This window comes from Pelodiscus sinensis, chromosome 2 (assembly GCF_052426305.1).
Source record: "Pelodiscus sinensis isolate ZL-2025 chromosome 2, ASM5242630v1, whole genome shotgun sequence".
Classification (NCBI taxonomy): domain Eukaryota; kingdom Metazoa; phylum Chordata; order Testudines; family Trionychidae; genus Pelodiscus; species Pelodiscus sinensis.
This window is the reverse complement of record NC_143053.1, coordinates 50,430,872-50,453,629: the sequence shown is the minus strand read 5'-3', so window position 1 is coordinate 50,453,629 and position 22,758 is coordinate 50,430,872. Positions and strand designations below refer to the sequence as shown.

General features: G+C 40.9%; 2 protein-coding genes across 2 annotated transcripts; both read right to left on the bottom strand.

Annotated features, from left to right (window-relative positions):
• Positions 1–7,866: 7,866 nt before the first annotated feature.
• Positions 7,867–12,534, bottom strand: LOC102447541 (myelin P2 protein). The gene is made up of 4 exons (XM_006135284.5): positions 12,372–12,534; positions 10,081–10,253; positions 9,383–9,484; positions 7,867–8,127 (listed from the first exon to the last, which is right to left on the bottom strand). Exons 1-4 carry the CDS (start codon positions 12,442–12,444, stop codon positions 8,077–8,079), a joined length of 399 nt encoding a protein of 132 aa, XP_006135346.1. The 5' UTR covers positions 12,445–12,534; the 3' UTR covers positions 7,867–8,076.
• A 7,030-nt stretch (positions 12,535–19,564) lies between these two features.
• On the bottom strand, positions 19,565–22,526 carry LOC102447791 (fatty acid-binding protein, adipocyte). The gene is made up of 4 exons (XM_006135285.4): positions 22,369–22,526; positions 20,953–21,125; positions 20,639–20,740; positions 19,565–19,803 (listed from the first exon to the last, which is right to left on the bottom strand). The coding sequence occupies exons 1-4, from the start codon at positions 22,439–22,441 to the stop codon at positions 19,753–19,755; spliced, it is 399 nt and encodes a 132-aa protein (XP_006135347.2). The 5' UTR covers positions 22,442–22,526; the 3' UTR covers positions 19,565–19,752.
• Between the last annotated feature and the right edge of the window lie 232 nt (positions 22,527–22,758).

Below are 22,758 nucleotides of genomic sequence, written 5' to 3'. Positions count from 1 at the left end.
TACTATTAAGGAGCATGCACTTCAGTTGCTGTCATTAACTGTTGAAGATACTTAAACAGAAGCTCTGAGCTGTAATTATTGCACTGGATGCTTTCATTTTCATGCTGTTCCAAACAGTAAAATGGTCACTACAGCAGAGATTACAGATGGGGTTGAACTGAAACCACCTGGAACTTTGGAAAAGTTTGAAGCTAGAGCCAGGGCAAGATCTGACCTTACTAATGTAGGCCCTTCTCTAACTGTATATATTTATATACATTTATAGCATGATTACTATTTACTTCTTGTATTTCAATAGCCCAAACTGAGATCAGAATCACATTGTGATATACAGAGAATGAAAAAATGAAGCTTCCTAATCTAAATATGTATGTATGTATAAAACTGTATGTCCACTCTGGAGCTGGAAGACATTACTAAATGGAAATGGTAAAATTATCAATAATAATAATGCAGAAAAGGCAGAAGTGTTCAATCAATATTTCTATTCTGTATTTGAGGGTGGAAAAACAATGCTGACATATCATATGATGATGACACTCTTTCTATTCCACTAGTATCTTTAAATATGTTAAACGGCATCTACTTAAGTAACATATTCTTAAATCAGAAGGTCCAGATGACCTGTATCCAGAAGTTTTAAAAGAGCAGGTGTAGAAGCTTGGTGGATTGTTAATGCTGATTTTTTCAATAACTATTGTAATATTGGGGAAGTTCTGGAAGACTGGAACAAAGCAAATGTTGAGCTAATATTTAAAAAAGGCAAATGGGATGATCCGGGTAATTATTGGACTGTCAATCTGACATCAATCCCAGACAAGGTAATGGAGAGGCTCGTATTTAAAGTAGCCTAAACTTACAGGATAGGGGACTCTGTCCTGGGAACCATTGACTCTGAGAAAGATTAGGGGATTTTATTGGATAATCAGGTGAACATGAGTTGCCAATGGCTATGTCTATATTACCAGGTTATTTTGAAATAAGTTATTTAGAAATAATAACTCCCAAAATAACTATTTCGAAATAAGCTTAGTCCTCTTCATGAGCAGGAATTATTATTTCTAAATAACAAGCCCATTATTTGGATATAATAAGCTTGGTTGTGTGTACGCTTGACCTGTTATTTTGAAACAAGGGGAGTTATTTCCAGATACTTCCTCAGTGTAGACATGCCCAATAAGATGCTGTGGCCAAAAGAGCTAATGCAATTCTTGGATGCATAAACAAGGGAATCTGAAATAGGAGTAAAGAATCTATTTTACTTCTATATTTGGAATAGTGATAGAAATGTAGCCGTGTTAGTATGGTGTAGCTGAAACAAAATACAGGACTATGTAGCACTTTAAAGACTAACAAGATGGTTTATTAGATGATGAACTTTCGTGGGCCAGACCCACTTCCTCAGATCAAATAGTGGTTGGTAGAGATCCTGAAGTTTCTGGTCTCTGTCTCTGTCTCAAGCATTTATAATACCTAGCATTTATAAGCCTCAACTACCCACCCGGAGAAATAAAAAAGCAAATTGAAAGAGCTAGATGAATACCTAGAAACCATCTACTTCAAGACAGACCCAAGAAAACCAACAATAGAACACCACTTGTCATCACCTACAGCCCCCAACTTAAACCTGTCCAACACATTATCAATAAACTACAGCCTATACTGGAACAGGATACTAAACTCCAAGAGGCTCTGGGAGACAGACCCATAATCTCCTATAGACAACCACCTAACCTCAAGATGATTCTTACCAACAACCACAGGACATACCACAGTAATACCAACCCTGGTACCTTCCCTTGCAACAAACCCCGTTGCCAGCTTTGTCCACATATTCACTCTGCTGATACCATTATTGGACCTAACCAAGTGAGTTATAAGATCAAGAACACATATTCCTGCGCATCCAGAAATATAATTTATGCTATCATGTGCCGAAAGTGTCCGTCTGCTTTGTACATTGGACAAATGTCTCAGACACTTCGCCAAAAGATCAGTGCCCACAAAACAGATATTAGACAGGATCACAAAGAAAAAACAGTTTCTTGCCATTTCAGCCAGAAAGGACACTGTCTCAACGACTTAATTACCTGCATCCTGCTTCAGAAGCCTTTTAAAGCTGCACTTGAAAGGGAATCCTCTGAACTGTCATTCATGCTAAAATTCGACACTCTACGCGTGGGTCTCAACAAAGACCCTAGCTTTCTTACCCATTACAAAGATAGCTTCCCCAATTATCACCTCTAATACCATTAGCTCACAGACATTTACCTCCCTCCCCCCCCGCATCCCTCTTCTGTTCTGAAAATTGATTTGTCCTTTTCATATGTGTTCATTTTTTTAATTGTATCCTTTGGTATATATGGTTGTGACTATTTTCTTCCACTATTTGATCTGAGGAAGTGGGTCTGGCCCACGAAAGCACATCATCTAATAAATCATCTTGTTAGTCTTTAAAGTGCTACATAGTCCTGTATTTTGTGACTTCTATATTTGGCACTACTGCAACTGCTGCTGGAATACTGCATCCAGTTCTGGTGACCACAATTCAAGAAGGATATTTATAAATTGGAGAGAGTTCCAAGAAAAGCCCGTTAAAGGATAAGAAAACATGCCTTATAGTGATAGACTCAAGGAACTCAATCTATTCACCTTAACAAAAAGAAGATTAAAGGGCAACTTGATTACTGGGTATAAATACCTATATCGGAACATGTATTTGATAATGGGCTCTTCAATGCAGAAAGATAAATAGCATGAACCAATTGCTATAGTTTCCAAGTGTCTGTTATTGAACCGGACAGCCCGGTATTAGCACCTTCCGTCCGGTAAAAAAATTCAGAAAATACTGGACATCTAAATTGTCCAGTATTTTCTGTTTTGCCTGAGGCTGGGCACGCAAGGGAAGACTGCTTGGGACATTCAGGGGTGGAGGGAGCGGGGAGCAGCATAGGAATTAAAAGGACTGCAACTGCATTTTGGCCTGGTTCTTATTTTTTTCTCAACCACTTTTCTTGCAGCCTTTTTTTCCCAGGGTTTTTTTTTTTTGTGGGTGTGGGGGGAGGGGTTCAGTTTTTTTTGTGAAACCATCTGGCAAACCTACCAATGGATGGAAGCTGAAGCTTGACAACTTCAGACTGGACATCAGGTATAAATGTTTGTGAGAATAATTAACCATTAGAACAACATGCCAGGAGTCATGGTGCATTTTCCATCACTGGCAATTTTTAGATAAACATTTGGTATTTTTTTCTAACAGTATGTTCTAGAAATTATTTTGGGTTAATTCTATAGACTGTGCTACTAAGGAGGTAAGGTAAGATGCTCAAAATGGTCCCTTCATAAAAGATGTAATATCCAGCTCTGACAGTCATACTCATGCAAGCTCAGTTTGAGCTAGCACACTTAAAACAAGTGTATCCAGGGTGGTGCAAGTGGTGGGGCATGCTAGCCACTCTGAGCACAATCCCATCTGAGAGCACTGCTAAGGCTACATGTTGCACTGCTACTGTTAGCACACTAGCTCAATCAGAGCTAGCGTAGGTATGTCTTTTCAAGCTAGAAATTGCTCCTTCCAGCCCCTGTGCAGACATACTCTCTGTGTACATATATATATAACAGCCACACTTTTTTTAAAGTATGGCTCATAGATTTACAGGTAACTCCAGAAATTGGCTGTCGTCTGTACATTTCCCCCACCCCTAACACTGGCCAAATCATTAAAACTAGGCTCACTTAACTTTTTTCCTCCCAACAGATTCAGAGTGCTGCCCATTTCAGTGATATTGGTATTAGCAATGTCCATCTGTGGTCCCTCTTGCTGTGATTACTTTAACACATTGTTCACTTAGAAATGTGGAAAAATTGAGTAATCAATATTTATAACTGCACTCTCCTGTGCATTGATCTCAGTGGTATCTCTTATATATTGTGTGTTTCCTACTGCACATGGCAGACTGAAGATTCCAATAGACACAGAAGACATGGTGTATTAAGGACACTACATGGAAGAGTACTGTGCTCCCCATGAAAACAGGTGTTGCGCTGAGCACAAGCTGTCTTCTTCCTGCCCTTACATTTGACCCTGCTCCAGTGCAAGGATGAGACTTCCTCTATACTGGCTTCAGGTCATAAAAGTTCAGACTTCACTTTCACAGCTGTTAAGATTGAAACTTGTTCACAGTAAAGACAAAGGCAAAATTCCCATTGATTCTAAGGGAATTAGAATTGGAGCCCTAGAATTACATAGAACTCTTGGGCTACGTCTACACTGGCCCCTTTTCCGGAAGGGGCATGTAAATTTCACTAGTCGTCGTGGGGAAATCCGTGGGGGATTTAAATATCCCCCGCGGCATTTAAATAAAAATGTCCGCCGCTTTTTTCCGGCTTTTAAAAAAGCCGGAAAAGAGCGTCTAGACTGGCCCCGATCCTCCGGAAAAAGTGCCCTTTTCCGGAGGCTCTTATTCTTACTTTGAAGTAGGAATAAGAGCCTCCGGAAAAGGGCACTTTTTCCGGAGGATCGGGGCCAGTCTAGACGCTCTTTTCCGGCTTTTTTAAAAGCCGGAAAAAAGCGGCGGACATTTTTATTTAAATGCCGCGGGGGATATTTAAATCCCCCGCGGATTTCCCTACGACGACTAGTGAAATTTACATGCCCCTTCCGGAAAAGGGGCCAGTGTAGACGTAGCCTTAGAGAGTATTTCCATCCATACATCTCAAAGCATTTCACTAAAGAGGGGGAAAAAATCTTTACCCCCACTTTACACTGGGGAAATCAAGACCAATGATATAGTCAAGGTCAGAGAGCTGGCAAGCATAAGATTCATGTCAGTGCTGTACTGCATATCAAGCCAAAGTAAACACGTATTCCTATCACATCTAGCCCAGCAGGAAAAGGCATGGAGTCCCATGTAAACACCCCACATAGCAGGGCCATAGAGCACGGGCTAGTGTGCTTCACAAGTCAAAAGATACTGCTGGATGTACTCAGTTTGAATGAGTTGGCATCACAAAGTAGAACAACTAATGGATAGAAGTATTGATCAGCCAAAAATATGCAGTTTGATTAAATATAATTACAGGTGTAGTCTAGTTTTGTTATGTAAGTTACAAGTATGACTGCCTAGGGATGTAAGCGACTAGTCGAGTAACTGACTACCCAATAAGCATATGCAACTTAAAAGCTGATTCCCCCCAGCACCATCTCCACAGTTGGAGGGCAGGGAAGGCCGAGTCGCAGCATCCCTGGGAGCTAACCCCAATGAGGCTCTGCACTATAAATATAGTAAGAGCTGCTGGGCTCTTACTACGTATAAAGTGCAGAGCCACAGCAGTGATAGCGAGCACTATCCCTCCCCTTATAGACTAATCAAGTAGTCGATGGAATTTCCATTGACTACTCAATTAGTTACTTAACCGCTACTTTACATCCCTATGACTGCAAATGGAATTTAGACTGCTAAGTACAGGCAGTCCCCGGGTTACGTACAAGATAGGGACTGTAGGTTTGTTCTTAAGTTGAATCTGTATGTAAGTCGGAACTGGCGTCCAGATTCAGCCGCTGCTGAAACTGACCGCCAGTTCTGACTTACATACAGATTCAACTTAAGAACCCCAAGCTTCCCCAAGTCAGCTGCTGCTGAAACTGATGAGCGCTGATTCCAGGAAGCCTGGGGCAGAGCAACTCTGCCTCGGGCTTCCTGTAGTCAGCGCTGGTCAGTTTCAGCAGCGGCTGACTTGGGGATGCCCGGGGCAGAGCAACTGGGGTGCTGCTGGGTTGCTCCAGTAGCACCCCTCGGCGCTACTGGACCAACCCAGCAGCACCCCAGCTGCTCTGCCCCAGGCGTCCTGATTCAGCCACTGCTGAAACTGACCAGCAGCGGCTGAATCAGGACCTGGGGCAGAGCAGCTGGGATGCTGCCGGGTTGGTCCAGTAGTGCCCAGAGCGGGTGCTGCAGGACCAATCCGCAGCGCCCCAGCTGCTCTGCTCCAGGGTCCAAAACAAAAGCCTGGTCTGCTGGGGGGGGGGGGGGGCACACTATCCGCGCCCCCCCCCCCCCAGCAGACCAGGGACACGGGGAGCAGAGCAGCAGCGGTAGCGGGGTGCCGCGCCTCTGAGGCTTTGCTCTGGCAAGGTCTCAGAGGCGCGGGACCCCTCCCCCCCACAGCTGCGGCTTCAGTCTCGGTGCCTGTGGTCTGCTGGGGACTGTCCCCAGCAGACCACAGGCACCGGGTCTCAAGCGGCAGCAGCGGCGGTTCCCCGCACTTCTGAGGCTTTGCTCTGGCAAAGCCTCAGAAGCGTGGGAACCCGCCCGGTGCCCCTGGTCTGCTGGAGACGGTCTCCAGCAGACCAGGGGCACCGGAGCAGCTTACGAACGGGGCTTTCTCGCCCCGGAGCTCGCAGGTAGCAATCCGCTACCTCGACCTCTGGGGCGAGAAAGCTCCGTTCGTAAGTGCGGATCCGACATAAGTCGGATCCGCGTAAGTCGGGGACTGCCTGTACCTAAATCCCTTTAGAAAGGCCTTGCAGCACTGAGCGCAGCAATGTCTAAAATAACTATAAAAATCTGGGCCTAGATGACATATTCTACCTCTGGTTATACTGGCATAAACTATCAATGAAATTTCATGGGATGTAAACTGATGGTAAAATGTGTCCACACAATACAGGATATTGCATCTCTTTTGTGCATCTCACAGTTGCGTCAATGTGAGCTCTGTGTGCAGATTCAAGAACAGGTTTTGATACTAACTTCCTGCTGTGCTTTAATTTAAGTCAGTTCTTGTGAGTGAAGCACAAGATGCCAAACTCTAAGTCAAGTCAGACAAGTAAAAAGGAAAAGTTGTTGAAATGATCTTTAAAATGTCTATGCTGTTAAAGTCTGAAGGTATTCTCTTCTAGTGCTCATTCCTTCAAGATACAGAGCACAATGCAACAAAAATATTCCAAAAATACTACTGCATTTATTAAGCACATGCTCAACTTTAAGCATGTAAAATAATTCCATTGAAGTCAGAGGGATCACTTGTGCCTAATGTTAAGCACATGCTTAAGTGTTTTGTTGTATATGAGTTCAAAAGCTCAGAAACTGCAAAGACCAAGTACTTCTCCATTCGGGATTTCAAAAGTGCATTCAAGACAGCACCTCACATTTCATTTCACAGTGTAAGTAATAGAGGGACAGCTGTGTTAGTCTGTAACTGAAAAAACAACAAAAAGTCCTGCCACACTTTAGAAACTAACAAAAATCTCATGATACCATATACATTTTTGTTAGTCTCTAAGGAGCTGCAGGACTTGTTGTTTATTACGTTTTTTTCAGTGAAAGAATTATTTGACATTAGAGAATCTATTCCTTCCCATAGAGAAATACCAAATGAGACATGCTTTTTTCCCTCCAGGAAGTCTTTTTGGAAATAAGAATCAAGATAGTAATAATACCACATTTCAGGGTATAAACTATGTGAGATCAGATTAGAATTTTGGCTTGAAGTAATAACATGGTAAATCTGATGTACTGCAATTTCTTTTCCAAGCACAGCCACTATAAATTGTATGGAGACCCTTCTGAGTTTTGTAGGATAAGGATGATATTCTTATGTGCACTGTTCAACAGTAAAACCATTTGAGACTGTCATATCAAAGCAACGAAATAAGAATTATTCCAGATAAGTTGCTTTCTGTCAAAGCATCTTTAGACTGCCAAAGATAGGGCCTTGCAGTTTGTACTGTAATATTTTAAGCAGAAATAGTCTTGACCATCCATACATCAAGAAAAATATCATAATGTCTTCTGTGTAGGTCATCAACCTTAAGAAACGCATATAACCGCCAATAAAGGAAACTAAAACAATTTACAACACAGACAAAAGCTACATTTCACACGCCAGGAAGCTTTTATTTAATCACCACAATATTTTGGATTAGTTACACTACAGCTGAAATATCATTTGATAATTTAGTTGTTTCCTGATAAAGGAAATAAGAAAAAGGGTGCATAACAGACAGGACCTTGCCCATTGATCTAAGCTGGGTTTCAAGAGCCAATTCTAGTCCAATGTAGAGAAGGAGTTCCCTCACACTCTCTCATAGATTCGAGTGCAGACAACACCTTTCATATCACATTCCTAAAAACAAAATTAAATAAGAAGGGTTCATTAAAATGTGTGCATAAGCATCTAATACAATGGCCAATTAAATCAATAGCAATATTCCCGACATATTATTTAATTAATTTATATAGATCCCAAACAGAAAAATTATTTTTATCCTCCAAATGGAAAATGAATCTATTTCAACAGCAACCGACTTTGAAAAGAGTGCTTAAAGAAAACCATAATTCATAACATGAGATGCGAAGCAGTAGCTAGTCAAAGATTTCAAATTTCTTCCAAGAACACACGTTGCCTTCATAAGTATTTATGCAAAGACAACAATATACACTCTGGTAAGTTTAATATAGAAGGTCACATAACTGCTTTCATTTTTTTTAAAAGCCCCCCCTTCCTTGCAGAAAGTTCAAAGTGTAACTCGATTGTGAACATGACCTGTCAATGGAAAAAAAAAAACCCTTTTTCTTTCAAGGAGATTGATGAACCATTTATAAATAAACTCTAAGATTATAAAGGCTCTATATAGAACTTTTTGCCCCTTGTAGTTCCCTCTAACCACTCTTATTAAAGGATTGGACAACATGTCTTCTGGTAAGACTCAATGAGCTCAACCCATTTAGATTATCCAAGAAAAGGTTAAAGGTGCTTGGATCACAGTCTATAAGTACCTCTATGGGGAACAGAAATTCAATAGAGGGCTCTTTAGTCTACAAAGATATAACAAGATCCAATGACTGACTGTTGAAACTAGATGAATTTAGAATAGGAATAAGGCACACATTTTTAACAGTGGGGGATGGGAGAAATTAACTACTGGAACAATTTAGCAAAGTTTGTGGTGGATTCTGCATCACTGGCAAATTTTAAAATGAAGACTGGATGTTCTTCTAAAAAATCTGCTCTAGTTCACTCATAGCTGTTGGACTTGAAGCTAGAATTAATTCAGGGAAGTCCTCTGCCCTTTCTTATGTGGGAGGTCAGAATATATGTTCACAATGGTCCCTTCGGGCTCTAAAATCTACAACTCTATGATTTAGTCTTACCTGTGAGTTACATAACCCTAATGTAGAGGAGCTGTTTTGGTTTACTTCATTTCCTCTTTCTTCCTACAGTTATTTCTCCCTCCATCCCCTAACTATTTCTATCGTAAGTGAAACCAAAGAGAAAGCAGCAATTGACACTATAATTAGATTTAAATTATTAATCTGTGGTCACTCTATATCTTTGCAACATTGAGTGATGAACAGTTAGGTGTGTCCAAGTCACTTACCGCCACCATTTTCCCATCCACCAATTTTCTCTTTATTGTGGTCTCTTTGCCATTCCACTTCTGCACTTGAATCAACGACCCTTTTTCTAAGGTTACAACACTCTGCAAAGACCAAAGAAAGAGTCAAAATATAACTATTTTCCCATAGTCTTGCATACAAAAGAGGCAATTCACGTAGCATTCAGCACATTCCTGGCACACGCAGCACACTCAGCGATGTTGGTTTCAGTACAACATTTGTTCTTCTTATGGTGCTTTTCACTGAGGGTACGTCTAGATTACAAGCCTCTTTCAAAAGAGAGCGTCTAGACTGCAACCTCTTCTTTTGAAAAAGTGAGCCACTTTTTCAAAAGAGAGCACCCAGGCAGTCTGGATGCTCTCTTTCGAAAAAGCCCTGTTTGCATTCAAGAACGCCTTATTTCGAAAGAGCACTTTCAAAAAATGGTGTTCTTCCTCGTGAAATGAGGAGTACCGCTGTCGAAAGAAAAGCCGCATTCTTTCAATTTAATTTTGAAAGAATGCGGCCGTAGTCTAGACACAGGTGAAGTTTTTTCGAAAAAAAGGCTACTTTTCCCAAAAAAGCCCTGCAGTCTAGACACAGCCTGATGGTTTGCAAATCTCTGCATGACAGAAAAAAAAGTCCTCCCATTTGTCATCCAGCAGACCAGAAGCCATCTGAAGGAAATCAGTACTCTCACCTTGGTTTTCCTGTCATCTGCTGTGGTTTCATCAAACACTTGGCCCAATTTGAAGGATATCTCTGTGTTTTTGAAAGTGCTTTCTGTTCTGATGGTTATCACATCCCCTTTCATGCTGATGATCACATTGGGCTTGGCCAGGCCACCTAGTTTCCTGGTGGCTAAGCCCACTCCTGCAAATCAGACACAAAAATACCATTATGTTCTATGCAGCGAGAAATTGCTTATCACTTTACAGAGCATCAGAGTAATTTCATCTTAAATACATACTGCCATTTCTCTGCTGCAATCTCACACTAACTCTTCAGATGCAGAAACTATGCAGAAAACACCATTTTCTAAGCAGAGGCACCCCCTTGTCGAGTATATGTATAGTACACATCTGTTTAGCTGACTGGGCTAGGGGACTTCTGTACGTTTTGGATAGCCAGCATTTGGATAAATGGAAGTGCTATTTTGAGCTGCAGTTTAACTGATGTAAAAATATGAGGGAAATGTGATTAATTCTGATGTTTGCTTAATTTGTTTGCATTTTATTAAACAGTGAAAAACAGAACAACTTTACTGAGTGGTATTAGAACTATTGTGGGCATAATATTGCTCTGATTCATTCATATGAAATATAAATTAATTTGTCTTGCCAAGATGCTATTGCTACTTGAAACTGGATTTGGTAAGGAACTGCGGGTAACTGCTCTGAACCACTGTAAACATACAGAACTGTTGATTAGCACTAAGAGGCTCTAAAAGGCTAATTTGGAAGTTATTAGTTTCTGACTAATTAACAGAAAGCTACTTTGTGGAGATACATTGTGGGTTCAGATAACTTGAATTTTCAGAAAAAAGAAATTCGGATAACTGGAATAACATTTAAAAATTAGTAGTCCTGTGGCATCTTAGAGAGTAACAAAAATATATAGTAACATAAGCTTTCATGGGTAAAACTCACTTCAGATGGAATCACACTGTATTTCTAGTTAGAAACAAAGATATAATTGACTACACAAGAACTTTATTTTTAGGGAAGCAGGAACACAAGCAGCTATTAATCTGTGCTGCACCTAAGTAGAGAGTAGAGCTGGTGGTAAACACGAGAATTTTTTTACAAAAATATTTTTGAAACATTTGCCAGCAAAAATTTCAAAGTTCAATTTTTTTAACCAGTTGTAGTAGAATTCAGTGCTTTTCTGTTTGTACTTTACAATGCAAAACATACAAAAGACTAAGTGGGAGATATTTAGTTAGCCATCCTCTGTGGAAGGGTGGTTACAACACTTGAGTGTCTCTGAAACAGCTAAACATCAGTGAAAAGTAAAAAATGTCAAATGGAATCAAATTAAAATATAAGAGGGAATGGAAGCAGAAAGCTATAAATACAACTGCTATCTAAAAGGCTCTTTTTATATAAGCTCAATAACCCATTCTGCTCACACCATGGACAACTAATTAGAGCAATAGTCTGGGACTTCTATTCCCCATTCTGCCTATGACTTGCTGTGTTTCAGTTTCTTAAATGTAAAAGGGGGATAATAATAGTTACCATCTTTGAAAATTCCATTGTATGCTAATTTTATGCAAGGTAATATGTATAGTGAAATCTAAGTACTTGTAAAGCACAGTGTTAGTCGCTGCAAATATTCAGTGCTGAAATTATTCCCTTTAAGACCTGCTAGCTTCACAAAAACCTCCATAGCTGAATTTATGCCCACAATTTATCATAGTTAGTTGATTGGAATTATTCTGCAACTCTCTTTAACTTTTAAAGTAAAGGGAATTAAGGTCTCAAAGAACAATTTACACAGCAATAGTAAATGCTGAGACTGACCACCAATGCAATCTTTATGAAATGATGAAGCTAGTGTTAAACTAAAAACAATGTCTAATTTGTTTCATTCCCAGCACTTCTCAGTAACAGAAAGATTCATTCATGGATTTAGACCCGAGGAAGTTGAGTGTCAGGAGACAGCAGCACCATCACAATTTGACAGAACACAATAAGTGATTGTAAGTTCTAAGTGTAATAGTGCATGCAAGAGGGATGCAAAATATGTTTTTTTCCCCCCATTTCTCATTAAATGGGAATCAGAGATGCAGATCAGTTATTACAAATCAGCAATTTCATGTTTTCATTTAAGATGCTGAACTTCGAAAAACAAAACAAAACAATTGAACTACCCCGCAGAGTTAACCAGAGTGAAGAGTCTGCAGGCCTTGGAAGAAGACATTTTCCAGGACCAAATAGAATCAGAGGAGATATTTTCAAACAAAGCATATAAAATAGCATTTCTCACCCAATTCCTTCATATAATCATCAAATTTTTCACTGGAGACAAGCTTCCAGGTTCCCACAAATCGGTTGCACATTCTATGGGTGTTGCGAGGCAGTGTCCCGCAGGAGAAAGGCAATGACAGCAGCAGCTCTCAGTGGGTGGCAGAAGGGTTATGTGAGCTGTGCATGCCTCAATAGCTTCTTTATAAAGATGCCTTGAACTTGTAATTCTCCAGACTGACCAATCAGGAGAAGCAACGTCAGGGGCAAGACAATGCACACCTTGTCCAAAGCCACTTGTGTTAGTACCAAGACTCAGTGTTGCGCCTGCCACTGCTCCCTCCACTGAATAATGCAGACTAATCAGGAGGGCATGAGGGGCAGGACATGAGGTTACTGTTGCAGTGCCCAGAGAACACTTTAGTGAGGCTGCTGTAGTGTCTGAGACAAATCATCATGCCAAGGACGGTACCAACACACCATGAACATTAATGCTGCCTTCTATTCACCACCACCGTGTCTTCCACCGCCACCATTGTCACTGCTATTGCAACCCTGGTGCCAGTGAATTAAGCTAACACCACATGGTGGGACACCACATGGTGGGTCACCTCACAAGGATCAGAATGTGGAGGAGGCTTGGAATTACTTGCCCAAGTTGAAGAAGCTATCTGAAGCCTGCATTACAAGTCAGCGGAAAAAATTCCTAAGGAAGGTCTGCAGACCAAACTGAAGGAGAAAGCATCTCCAACGGCATTATGATGTAATAGAAGAGGTGGATGGATCAGCAAGGAAGTCAGAAAGCACAGGGGAAAAGTGAGAACTGCCATTCAGAGTTGGGCTTTGCAAAGGAAATTAAAACCAATAGCAAAGGTTCTTTAGACATACAAATAAAAAGAAAACAAGAAAAGAGTGACTCTGGCAGAGCAGGGACTTGGTGTGATCCTTCCATGTTTCTTGCACCTCACATCCATGCCTTAACCACTGGGCTATTTGGGAGGTGAGGGTGGGAGGGATTGATCTCTGATATCCATGATCATTTTCTAAAGGTCTCAGTTTTATCCCACTGTGAAATGGGACATTTTTTTGAAACTGCAAAACTTCCTGCCGGACAGGAAGACCATTTCCTCCCCTGCTCTATGGCACAGTCCTGATTCCTGTGCTGCAGTGGCTGGGGAGCATCCAAAATACATGGGAAGGGAAAATACCAAAAGCAGAACCTTTTAAAAAATGTATAATAGCACCTGCATGAGAGTAAATCCAGAAAATGAAGATTAATGTTGATCTTAAGAGATGTTTTACATGCAACCCCTTTTCCAAAGGGCAGATTAATTTATCAGATATATTTTGAAGTATAAACAAAGGCAACCCCTTACCCAAGAGGCTCAGACACTTCTCCCAAGTCAGATTCTTCTGATATTTCTCAAGGCTTTCCCAGATGAATTTTACAAGGATCCTACTACAAATAGTTAACTGGAATTCTTCAGTTTTCCCTTGTAACATTCCCTTTTACAAGGCAAGTAGTGCTGCTGAAATTGGGAGTTGAAAGTGCTCAGCAACTTGTAGGATCAAGTCCTAAGACATGCAAGGGGAGAAAATTAAGGCTTGTCTACATGGAGTATTTCTTCACACTTGAGACATATGAATTCAAGCGTGCACTAGTATACAGTGGTCCATGTGGACCCTGCAGGTGCACAAAATGTCCCTTTGTATAATCTTATTTTAAATAGTATTAAGTTAATGTGCACTAGGAACTTTTAGTGCACAGCAGAAGGGTCCACACAAGCTAGTTAGTGTGTCACACAATTAGCATAAACTAGAATTCATACTCTCTAGTGCAAACTAATGGATTGTGTAGCAAAGCCCTTAGTCAGAATTCAGCAGTTACACTGCAGTGCCAGTAACCTTAAGAACGAAAGTGACAGTGCATTAATTATACAGACAAAAACCCATTCTTAAGCTACTCACTGTCACCATTGCTACCATCCATCCTTGTGCCCTTATGCAGAAACAGCAGCTTCATTCAAAGGATTTATAGCCTAGAAAGAAGAATAGCAAGAAATACTAGCACCATCACAAGTGGAAATAGCATATCTTGAAGCTCAAATCTTTTCTCCTAAACAAACTAAAGAGAGAGCGGGGGATTCTGAGCTGGGATGAGTAGGGAGAAGATGAAGCTACTTTTCCCTTTGCCAGGTTAAGATCTGAATAACATTAATTTACTTCAGCGAATTAGTAGCAGTGAAGAGTAGACAGCACAAAGGCCATGAGCAAATAATCCAGGAATAAAGTCTGGATTACAGCATCTCATTTTCAAAGATGACATAATGAAAAAGAAAAAAGAAAAACAAAGAAAGATTTGGACAAATATCACCTAATTAATCTAACTTCAATTCCTCGTGGAAAAATGGAGAAAACGGTAAAAAAAAATATCTTGGGTGATGCTCAGACCCCATATTTTGCTATTGACTTCAGTGGTGTCAAGGCGGCACCCTTAGATTGCCATGAGCAGTAAGAAGTACACCTTTATTTTTAAAAAGTATTGCCAAACAAATAACAAAAATAGGGTGTGAAATATTACATCCATAATATCTCTTTTAGTCATCCATTTGATACATTAAGCTCTATTTGGGTTTCACATAATTTTTGCACTGGTGTGAACTCCAGTCAAATGAGTAGAATTACTTTTGATTTCAGTGAGATCAGAATGAGGCCAAATGTCTATCCCTAACATATTTAAGCAACTAATAACTTTGATTCACGGATTGCTTTGATTTTTTTGGTATCCAACTTTAAGAGGTTTTATTTTCAGAAAGCACTTGGCAGCTATGTGTGAAAATTAGGCCCCTTTAAATCACTGAAGTAGGACATCCAAAATCACTAGGATTTGAAAACCTAGGCCAAAGTGCCTAAATATTCAACAGCAGTTGTACGTAGGGAGGAGGTGACATAGGGATAGGGAATTTCAGCAGAAAACTAACACATCCTTCAATGACTTCTGCATGATGTTTTAGGCCTGAGCTGGTATTTTACCTAACTCTCAGAAATGGGTTTATTCATACTGACAAATCAGCAGTACAGAGATCCAGACAATCTAAACCAAGAGCACATTCAGAAATACTGAGAATTCCTTTGCCCTGGGCCAAGAGTTTGAAGAAAATACAACAGATGACATTAAAATCAAGATAAAAATATCTGCTGGATATGGGTGCAAATGAGTGACTTTTTCTCAATGTCACTCATTATGAAATTTGCAAATGATTAACAAGACAAATGAAATAGTCAGAGAAAATACTCTAATACTAGAACCCAAAGGTGACGTGTGTACTCTCTCTCTCTATATATATATATATAGACGTGGGGACTTGCTGAGAATTTGGAGAACTGCTTCATTTTTAACTGAAAGATTTTGTGGTAAATACTCATTATTTCCAACTTTGTGTCTCTTCAGAATGTTGTAACATTAGAGAAATGATTCACTAGGGGTGCATCTACACAGCAAAGTTATTTCAGAATAACGGCCGTTATTCCGAAATAGCTATGCGAGTGTCTACATAAAAATAGTGTTATTTTGAAATAATTTTGAACTAAGGGGAGGCGCTTATTCTGACTTCTGTAAACCTCAAGGCTACGTCTACACTGGCCCCTTTTCCGGAAGGGGCATGTAAATTTCACTAGTCGTGGTAGGGAAATCCGCGGGGGATATCCCCCGCGGCATTTAAATAAAAATGTCCGCCGCTTTTTTCCGGCTTTTAAAAAAGCCGGAAAAGAGCATCTAGACTGGCCCCGATCCTCCGGAAAAAGTGCCCTTTTCCGGAGGCTCTTATTCTTACTTCAAAGTAAGAATAAGAGCCTCCGGAAAAGGGCGCTTTTTCCGGAGGATCGGGGCCAGTCTAGACGCTCTTTTCCGGCTTTTTTAAAAGCCGGAAAAAAGCGGCGGACATTTTTATTTAAATGCCGCGGGGGATATTTAAATCCCCCGCGGATTTCCCTACGACGACTCGTGAAATTTACATGCCCCTTCCGGAAGAGGGGCCAGTGTAGACGTAGCCCAATAGAATAACGCCTATTCCAAAATAGTTATTTCAGAATAGGGGCTCTGTAGACATTCCTACTGCTATTTTGAAATAGCCTCTCACCAGGGCCATTCTAACTTATTCCTCCCCAGTACCTCCTGGGGCTCTAAATTGAAATAGCACACTACAGTAGGGAAGCCTGCCTCAGACTAATTTTGAGGCTTCCTAGCAGTGTAGATGTGCTATTTTGAAATAAGCTATTTTAGAATAACTATTCTGGAATAGCGTATTCTGAAATAAATGTGCAGTGTAGACATAGCTTGGGTCAAGTCCAGAAGCGGAATGGAGTAACGACTACAATAAAAAAAGAAACTGGCAGATGGAAAAAATGGTGAGGGTGATTTAATTTCCCACTAACAGTTTACATGCCTAGTTCTCAAAAAAAGCAATGGGAGTTGCTGACCATAAATACCTTTGAGGGTCTGGACCTAGGTGATACATGGATTCAGAGAACATTGGAGCTCTTTCATGTGAAATTAATGTTGTATGTAGTTAGGCTTTTTATGCCAAAAAATGGACTGGATGGGGAAGGGAGTCTAGAAAAGAAGGAAAGAGTAGATGCTGGCGGGTTGAAAAATAAATGGAGAAGCCAATATGTTGCTATATTGTTTTATTTTCTCTAAATTGTAAAGTAATTTGAGAAGGCTGTAGACCTCTCAGTTTAGAAATGGTTTCTTGGGGTATGCCTAGACTACATTCCTCTTTTGAAAGAGGAACGTAAATGAAGGAAATAGAAAATGCAAATGAAGTGCAGATTTAAAAATATCATGCTTCATTTGCATAATTGCATCCGATTGCTTTTTTGAAAAAGGTTATTTTGAAAAAAAATCAGTCTAGACGTGGTTCTTTCGAAAAAAACCCCACCCTTTTTCAAAAGAGGAATGTAGTCTAAATGCACCTTAGCTGCCCAGCTTGGATCTCAGCATCCCCACAATGTGATCATGATTGGGTCCAAGATCGCTGTTCTCAATATCATCCAGGAGGATACAAGAAAAGGGGGATTTGCTTGTTAATCATAAAGACTATTTACAATCACAGATTCTATTGTGACATTGAGTAAATTACACATCCTAGGGAAATGCAGGAGAGTAATATCCCCTGCAGCAGGGTTTGCACATGAGATAATGCCATATTTCTCTATCCCTGATAAAAACCAGCTCAGTTATATTCCACTCAGTTCCTCCTTCAAGAAGGAAGGACTGCTGTACATATGCATATTTTAAAGCAACATCACTAATATGAAAGATTAAATTTAAACTTCCAGACACACTATAGTGGAAATGTATTGGAGTTCATAATAAATGGAGTTTTAAGTGTTCTGTTTGTTTTGATAATCCAGTCCTAAGTACATGCAAAAGAGCTTACCACCCATTTTGGCATCAAAATGGGAAGCTTGATTTTCAAAAGGAGCTTACTTAATACACTAAATGCTGAGCTATTTGGAAAATGGAGTCCTTATGTAAAGGCCCAAAGAGCATGGTGTTATACTGAATTCACTACACCCTTTTATGCTTGCACACTGCTTTCATGTGCCTTCCCTGGAATATTTTCTACCTCTAAAGGCATTCTTCCCATTTCAAATTTTCTTAGGGTTGTGGGGTTTTTTCCCCTCCTGCATGTTACCCTGAAGGACTCTTTTACATTATTTCCCCATTAAGAGCCAATATATTAAACTGGAGAAAAAGTCCACTGGTATATGGTCCTGTGTGGCTGGAGGAGTCATTTCATTTTTGTGGCAACTTCCCCTTCAGATAGTTGTGAATCTATTTATCTGTCTCAGGCATAATGAAACTTAATTCTGCCAGAGGACTTTTGAGTATCACAGTCAGATGCACAAAGGTGGTGTCACTGTATCCCTAAGAATAAGCTGTTTTTCACTTCCTAAGGAAGAGTGCTTCTGCCAGCTGAGCTACAGTAGTGTCCTGAGCACTGCTGCTATAATTAGCAATTGTTTTAAGAAATTCTGTACAGGTTTCTCCTAACACACTTCCTCCATTTTAAGCAATAAATGCCTTGGGCCTCCTTACCCTGTCAGCACTACTGCTTGAATCTGCTCCATCAGCCCCCTCCCCAAGCAAATCTATCACCTCTGCAGCATTTCCTGATTTTCACCTCTGACAAAGCCAGATCACCTATGATGGAACACAGCTGACATTTCTTCAGAAGGTGCTAGTGGGTGCCAAGAATAACATAAGGGAGATCGCAATAAGCCAGTGACAAACCCAGGTGCTGACTTTGTCAACACCATGCATCAGGAAGAGTTGTAGCCTCCTGGCAGCAGACACCAGTAAAGGTACCTGGATTTAGTATTTTGAATCAACTAGTTCCATTTCCAGAACTAATTCATTTAAATCAGGGGTACCCAACCAATTAGACACCAAGAGCCAAAAGAGCTGTGGATAGTAGTGCAAAGAGCCACACATCCCACCCCCACAGCCAGGCATCCCCAACCACATGCCTGCCCCCTACCTCTCAACTCTAACCCAGTGCCCTCCCCCAGAGACAGGCACCCCTAGGCCTCTCCCCTTTTAACCCAATGCCTGGCTCTCAGAGATGCCACCATACACTTTTCCCTCCAGGAACTGGGGCATGTGCACAAAGTGGGCATGAAACCCTGAACAAGCCATAAGCCTGAGAGCCACATCTGTCAGCAAAGAGCCACAGGTTGGCCATGCCCATTTAAGTCAATTGCATGAATGCTGATTTGATTAGGCTAGATTTTGTTTTCTACTCATGGGCTACATCCCTTTTATGAAAGAGGGATGTAAGTTAGACATATCACAATTGCTAATGAAGCAGGGATTTAAAATCTCCCCTGCTTCATTAGCATAAAAATGGCTGCCCCTCTCCCCCCCCCCCCTTTCTCCGCACGGAGCTTTGCTGGAAAAGAGCGCCAGTCTAGATGCTGATCTTGTGGAAAATAAAGCCTTTTCCGAAAGATCCCTTATCCCTCTTAGGTGCTTGACAAATTCATGAAGGTATCAGTTGCTTGATGTTTATTACTGCTATGTCTGCCTACTCTTGCCATGGGAATAAAGTGAGTCAGTTAATGCACACCCTGGAACTACTCCGATACCTCTCCGGTTTAGGGCCCCACCCATGAGCTACTGCTATGTTGTATAAATTCCAACACCACCAGTATTTCTAAGCCATTGAACATTTTATTGAATAGACACAAGAGTTCAGGTTAGCTGTAGCATGGCTTTGGCATAAAGTCTGTGACCAGTCTTGAGTGTCACTAGGCAGACTTGTGGCACTTCACTCCTTGAACTGAGCCAGTTCACCATAACTTTGGGAGTCACAATCCATTACGGAGATGGTGTTTCTTCATGCTCTTTCATAGACTCTCGTGCTGGTAACAGTGTTCATAGCACACTCCTAGAAAGACAGAGATAGTGGAAATTCACGTTAGGCAGCTTGTCAAGTGCTCACTTTAAGTGATAGCAAGCTTCATGGAATACTTCCAGTTCCTTTCAAACAAATTGGTAGGAAATAGCCCATTCTGAGAGCTGCATGCTTATATTCAGAACTGTAGGTACTCAAGGAATTCATGGGCCTCAGATCCCTGTTTGGTCTCCACTTGGGACCAAAGTGACAGCATGCGTGCGTGCACACACACACCCACCACTAGAAAGGAGCACAGGCACCATTTAATGCTTAGCAGAGGAGCTGTCCCATTATGTTTGTGCCACCCTATAGTTTCAGGAAAAGTTTCCTCTTCCAGAACCCAGGAGACAAGTGCAGGGAGAAATATGGCAGGATCACACTGTCAGTCCAGCAATGACTATACCACTGTTACAAATAAGGAGGTACCAGTCAACATGTTAACTATCATGCTGAGAGGATCTTAGAGCCATTCCAGCTTGTACAATATTTACCCCAAATGGAAAAGTTCTAATGAAAATTTTGTTCCTTTCAATGAAGATTTGAGTTTTGGCCTTTGCCCACCCATTGCTTCATAGCGCTATGTATAGATTTTCCCTCCACTTCAGTTTGAGGGGGACATTCTTTCTAGCCTTTTCTCTGCCTACACCAGATCATCATCTTTAACCCTCCTCAGTCTTCAGGTGCAAGTCTCACTAGCTTGGAAGTTAGTCCCAGCTCCCATTTCTATCATAATTCACATCCTTCATGTTTCCATCCCATTGTCTTATTAGAAGCCAATATGGAAGCCATGCTGCATTCAATGATTAAATACCAGGCATTAACTCACCACTACCAGCTTCCCGTCCACCAGTTTTCTTGTTAGAGTGGTCTCTTTTCCATTCCATTTCTGCACCTGAATCAGTGAGCCATTTTCTAGGGTTACAGTGCTCTGAAGAGACAAGGAAACAGTATTGCTCTTCGGTCTGTCCCTGCAGAGATTTGTCCACAAGTCTAACACTAACCAAATCCAGTTGGTTGAGTATGGTTGTGGTTCTGCAGAACATGTGTGGCACTGGTCTTTGTGGTCGACATGCCAACTTCAAAGGCAGTTTGGAAATTCCTCTCCTTCCACAATCCCAGCTGGTTTTAAGGAAGACTCACCTTAACTTTCCTATCATCAGCCGTGGTTTCCTCAAACTCCTCAGCCAACTTGAAAGAGATCTCTGTATTTCTGAAGGTACTTTCTGTTCTGATTGTTATCACATCTCCATTGATACTTATGCTCACATTAGGCTTGGCCACACCAGCCATTTTCCTGGTGGCAAAGCCTACACCTGTAGAACAGACAGGAGGCTATTACATTATCTATTCACTTCAGAACATCTTACTACCTATTTTCAGAGACTGCAGGAGACCAGTGGTTTAGAGTCTTTAGGGATTGGTCTCCATGAGAATCTGCCCCTTGCCCTTTATGTTTCAGTAATCCTGTGTTTCAGAGGCTGCCTGAAATGTCTGATAAGGTCATTCCAAGCCCAGCCCACGGAGTATGGGTCAGGATTTTGCAGTTGAATGTCTAAGATCCAAGAGAATCCTGGTAAGTCCATTTAAAAAAAGTGCATAATTTATAACCTCAAAGAATATTAACACTAGTGATTTATTTCCTCCCCCCAACAGTTTATTATAGAGCCTGCTGAAAAGCAACTTTAAGTTTTAAGAAAGACTGGCAATATTAGTGGCCTCTGTACGAGTCAGGAGAAAGTTTTCCAGGGTACTCATCTCATTAAGAAAAGTTAGACAATTCTGTATGAGAATTCTATTACTGGTCTAAGTTAAAATCTTGTTCGATTACCATAAGAGTCAGACTCTCTCAGGTAGTCTAGGGGAGAACTAAGAGCCTTTAAAGCCATTTTAAGCCTAAAACTAGGAGTTTTTAGAGAAGCAGGTTACCAGTCAAGACTTCTCCAGCTATCTAGTTGGGAGTCCTAGCAGCTCCTTGATTTAAAGAACATACAGAGGCAGCCCCTAAATCAATCCAGGTACCTAACAAATTCCAGTCAGCCACAAATTCCTGCATTCCAATAGCAACATAAGATTATACTTCAATGAAATAGCCACTTCAACAGAAAACCAGATTAGACAGGTGTTTAATTACTGACTTAATTATAGTCTCAGCATTCCACTGCTTTGTTTCCAAGAGGCAGAGGCACTGATTCTACCCCAAACAATAGTACTACTGAGTTATTATTTCTAGATGTTAGTTATGCAGTGATTCAAGGAATACTATACCACTCCTTTCTGTTCAATTCCTTCTGGATTAAGCCTGACCACATTAACCCAAGCAGCTAGTTTCCTAAAGAAATCTGCAGTTTAAGACTGTCTGGCTAAAGCAATGTAGTAAACGGGGGGGGGGGGGGGGGGGGAAGAGACAAAAAAAACAAAAAAAAAAAAAAACTCTTGAATAGTACAGCAAAGCTCCCAGAAGCAGGAAGAAGAAATCTAGATACAGTGCAAACTCACTATTCCTTCCCTAAACAGACACAGATACAACCACAGCTAGCCCCACATAATATTCCTCACCCAGCTCTTTCATATAGTCCTCAAAGTTTTCACTGGAGATGAGTTTCCAGGTACCCACAAATAGATCACACATTATGTGAGTTTGGTTCAATAGGCTTCTGCAGGAATTAGCCAAAACTCCTCACTCACAGACAGGATGGTAGTATGAATTCCCTCAGAGCACTAGCCCCTAAAAAAGGAGCCTTGACCATGTGATCCTCTGGGATGACCAATGGTGACAAAGACTATCAAGGATTCCAATTACCAGCATTTCTCTTTTCCTTCCTTTTCTTAGTAGGTCATAGTGTCATTACTCCTTTATCCTCATTGGCACATGGATCACTGCATTGTCAGCATTGTGTGGTCTTTTGCATTCCCAAAATAGGCCACATTCAAGAAAAACATTTTAAA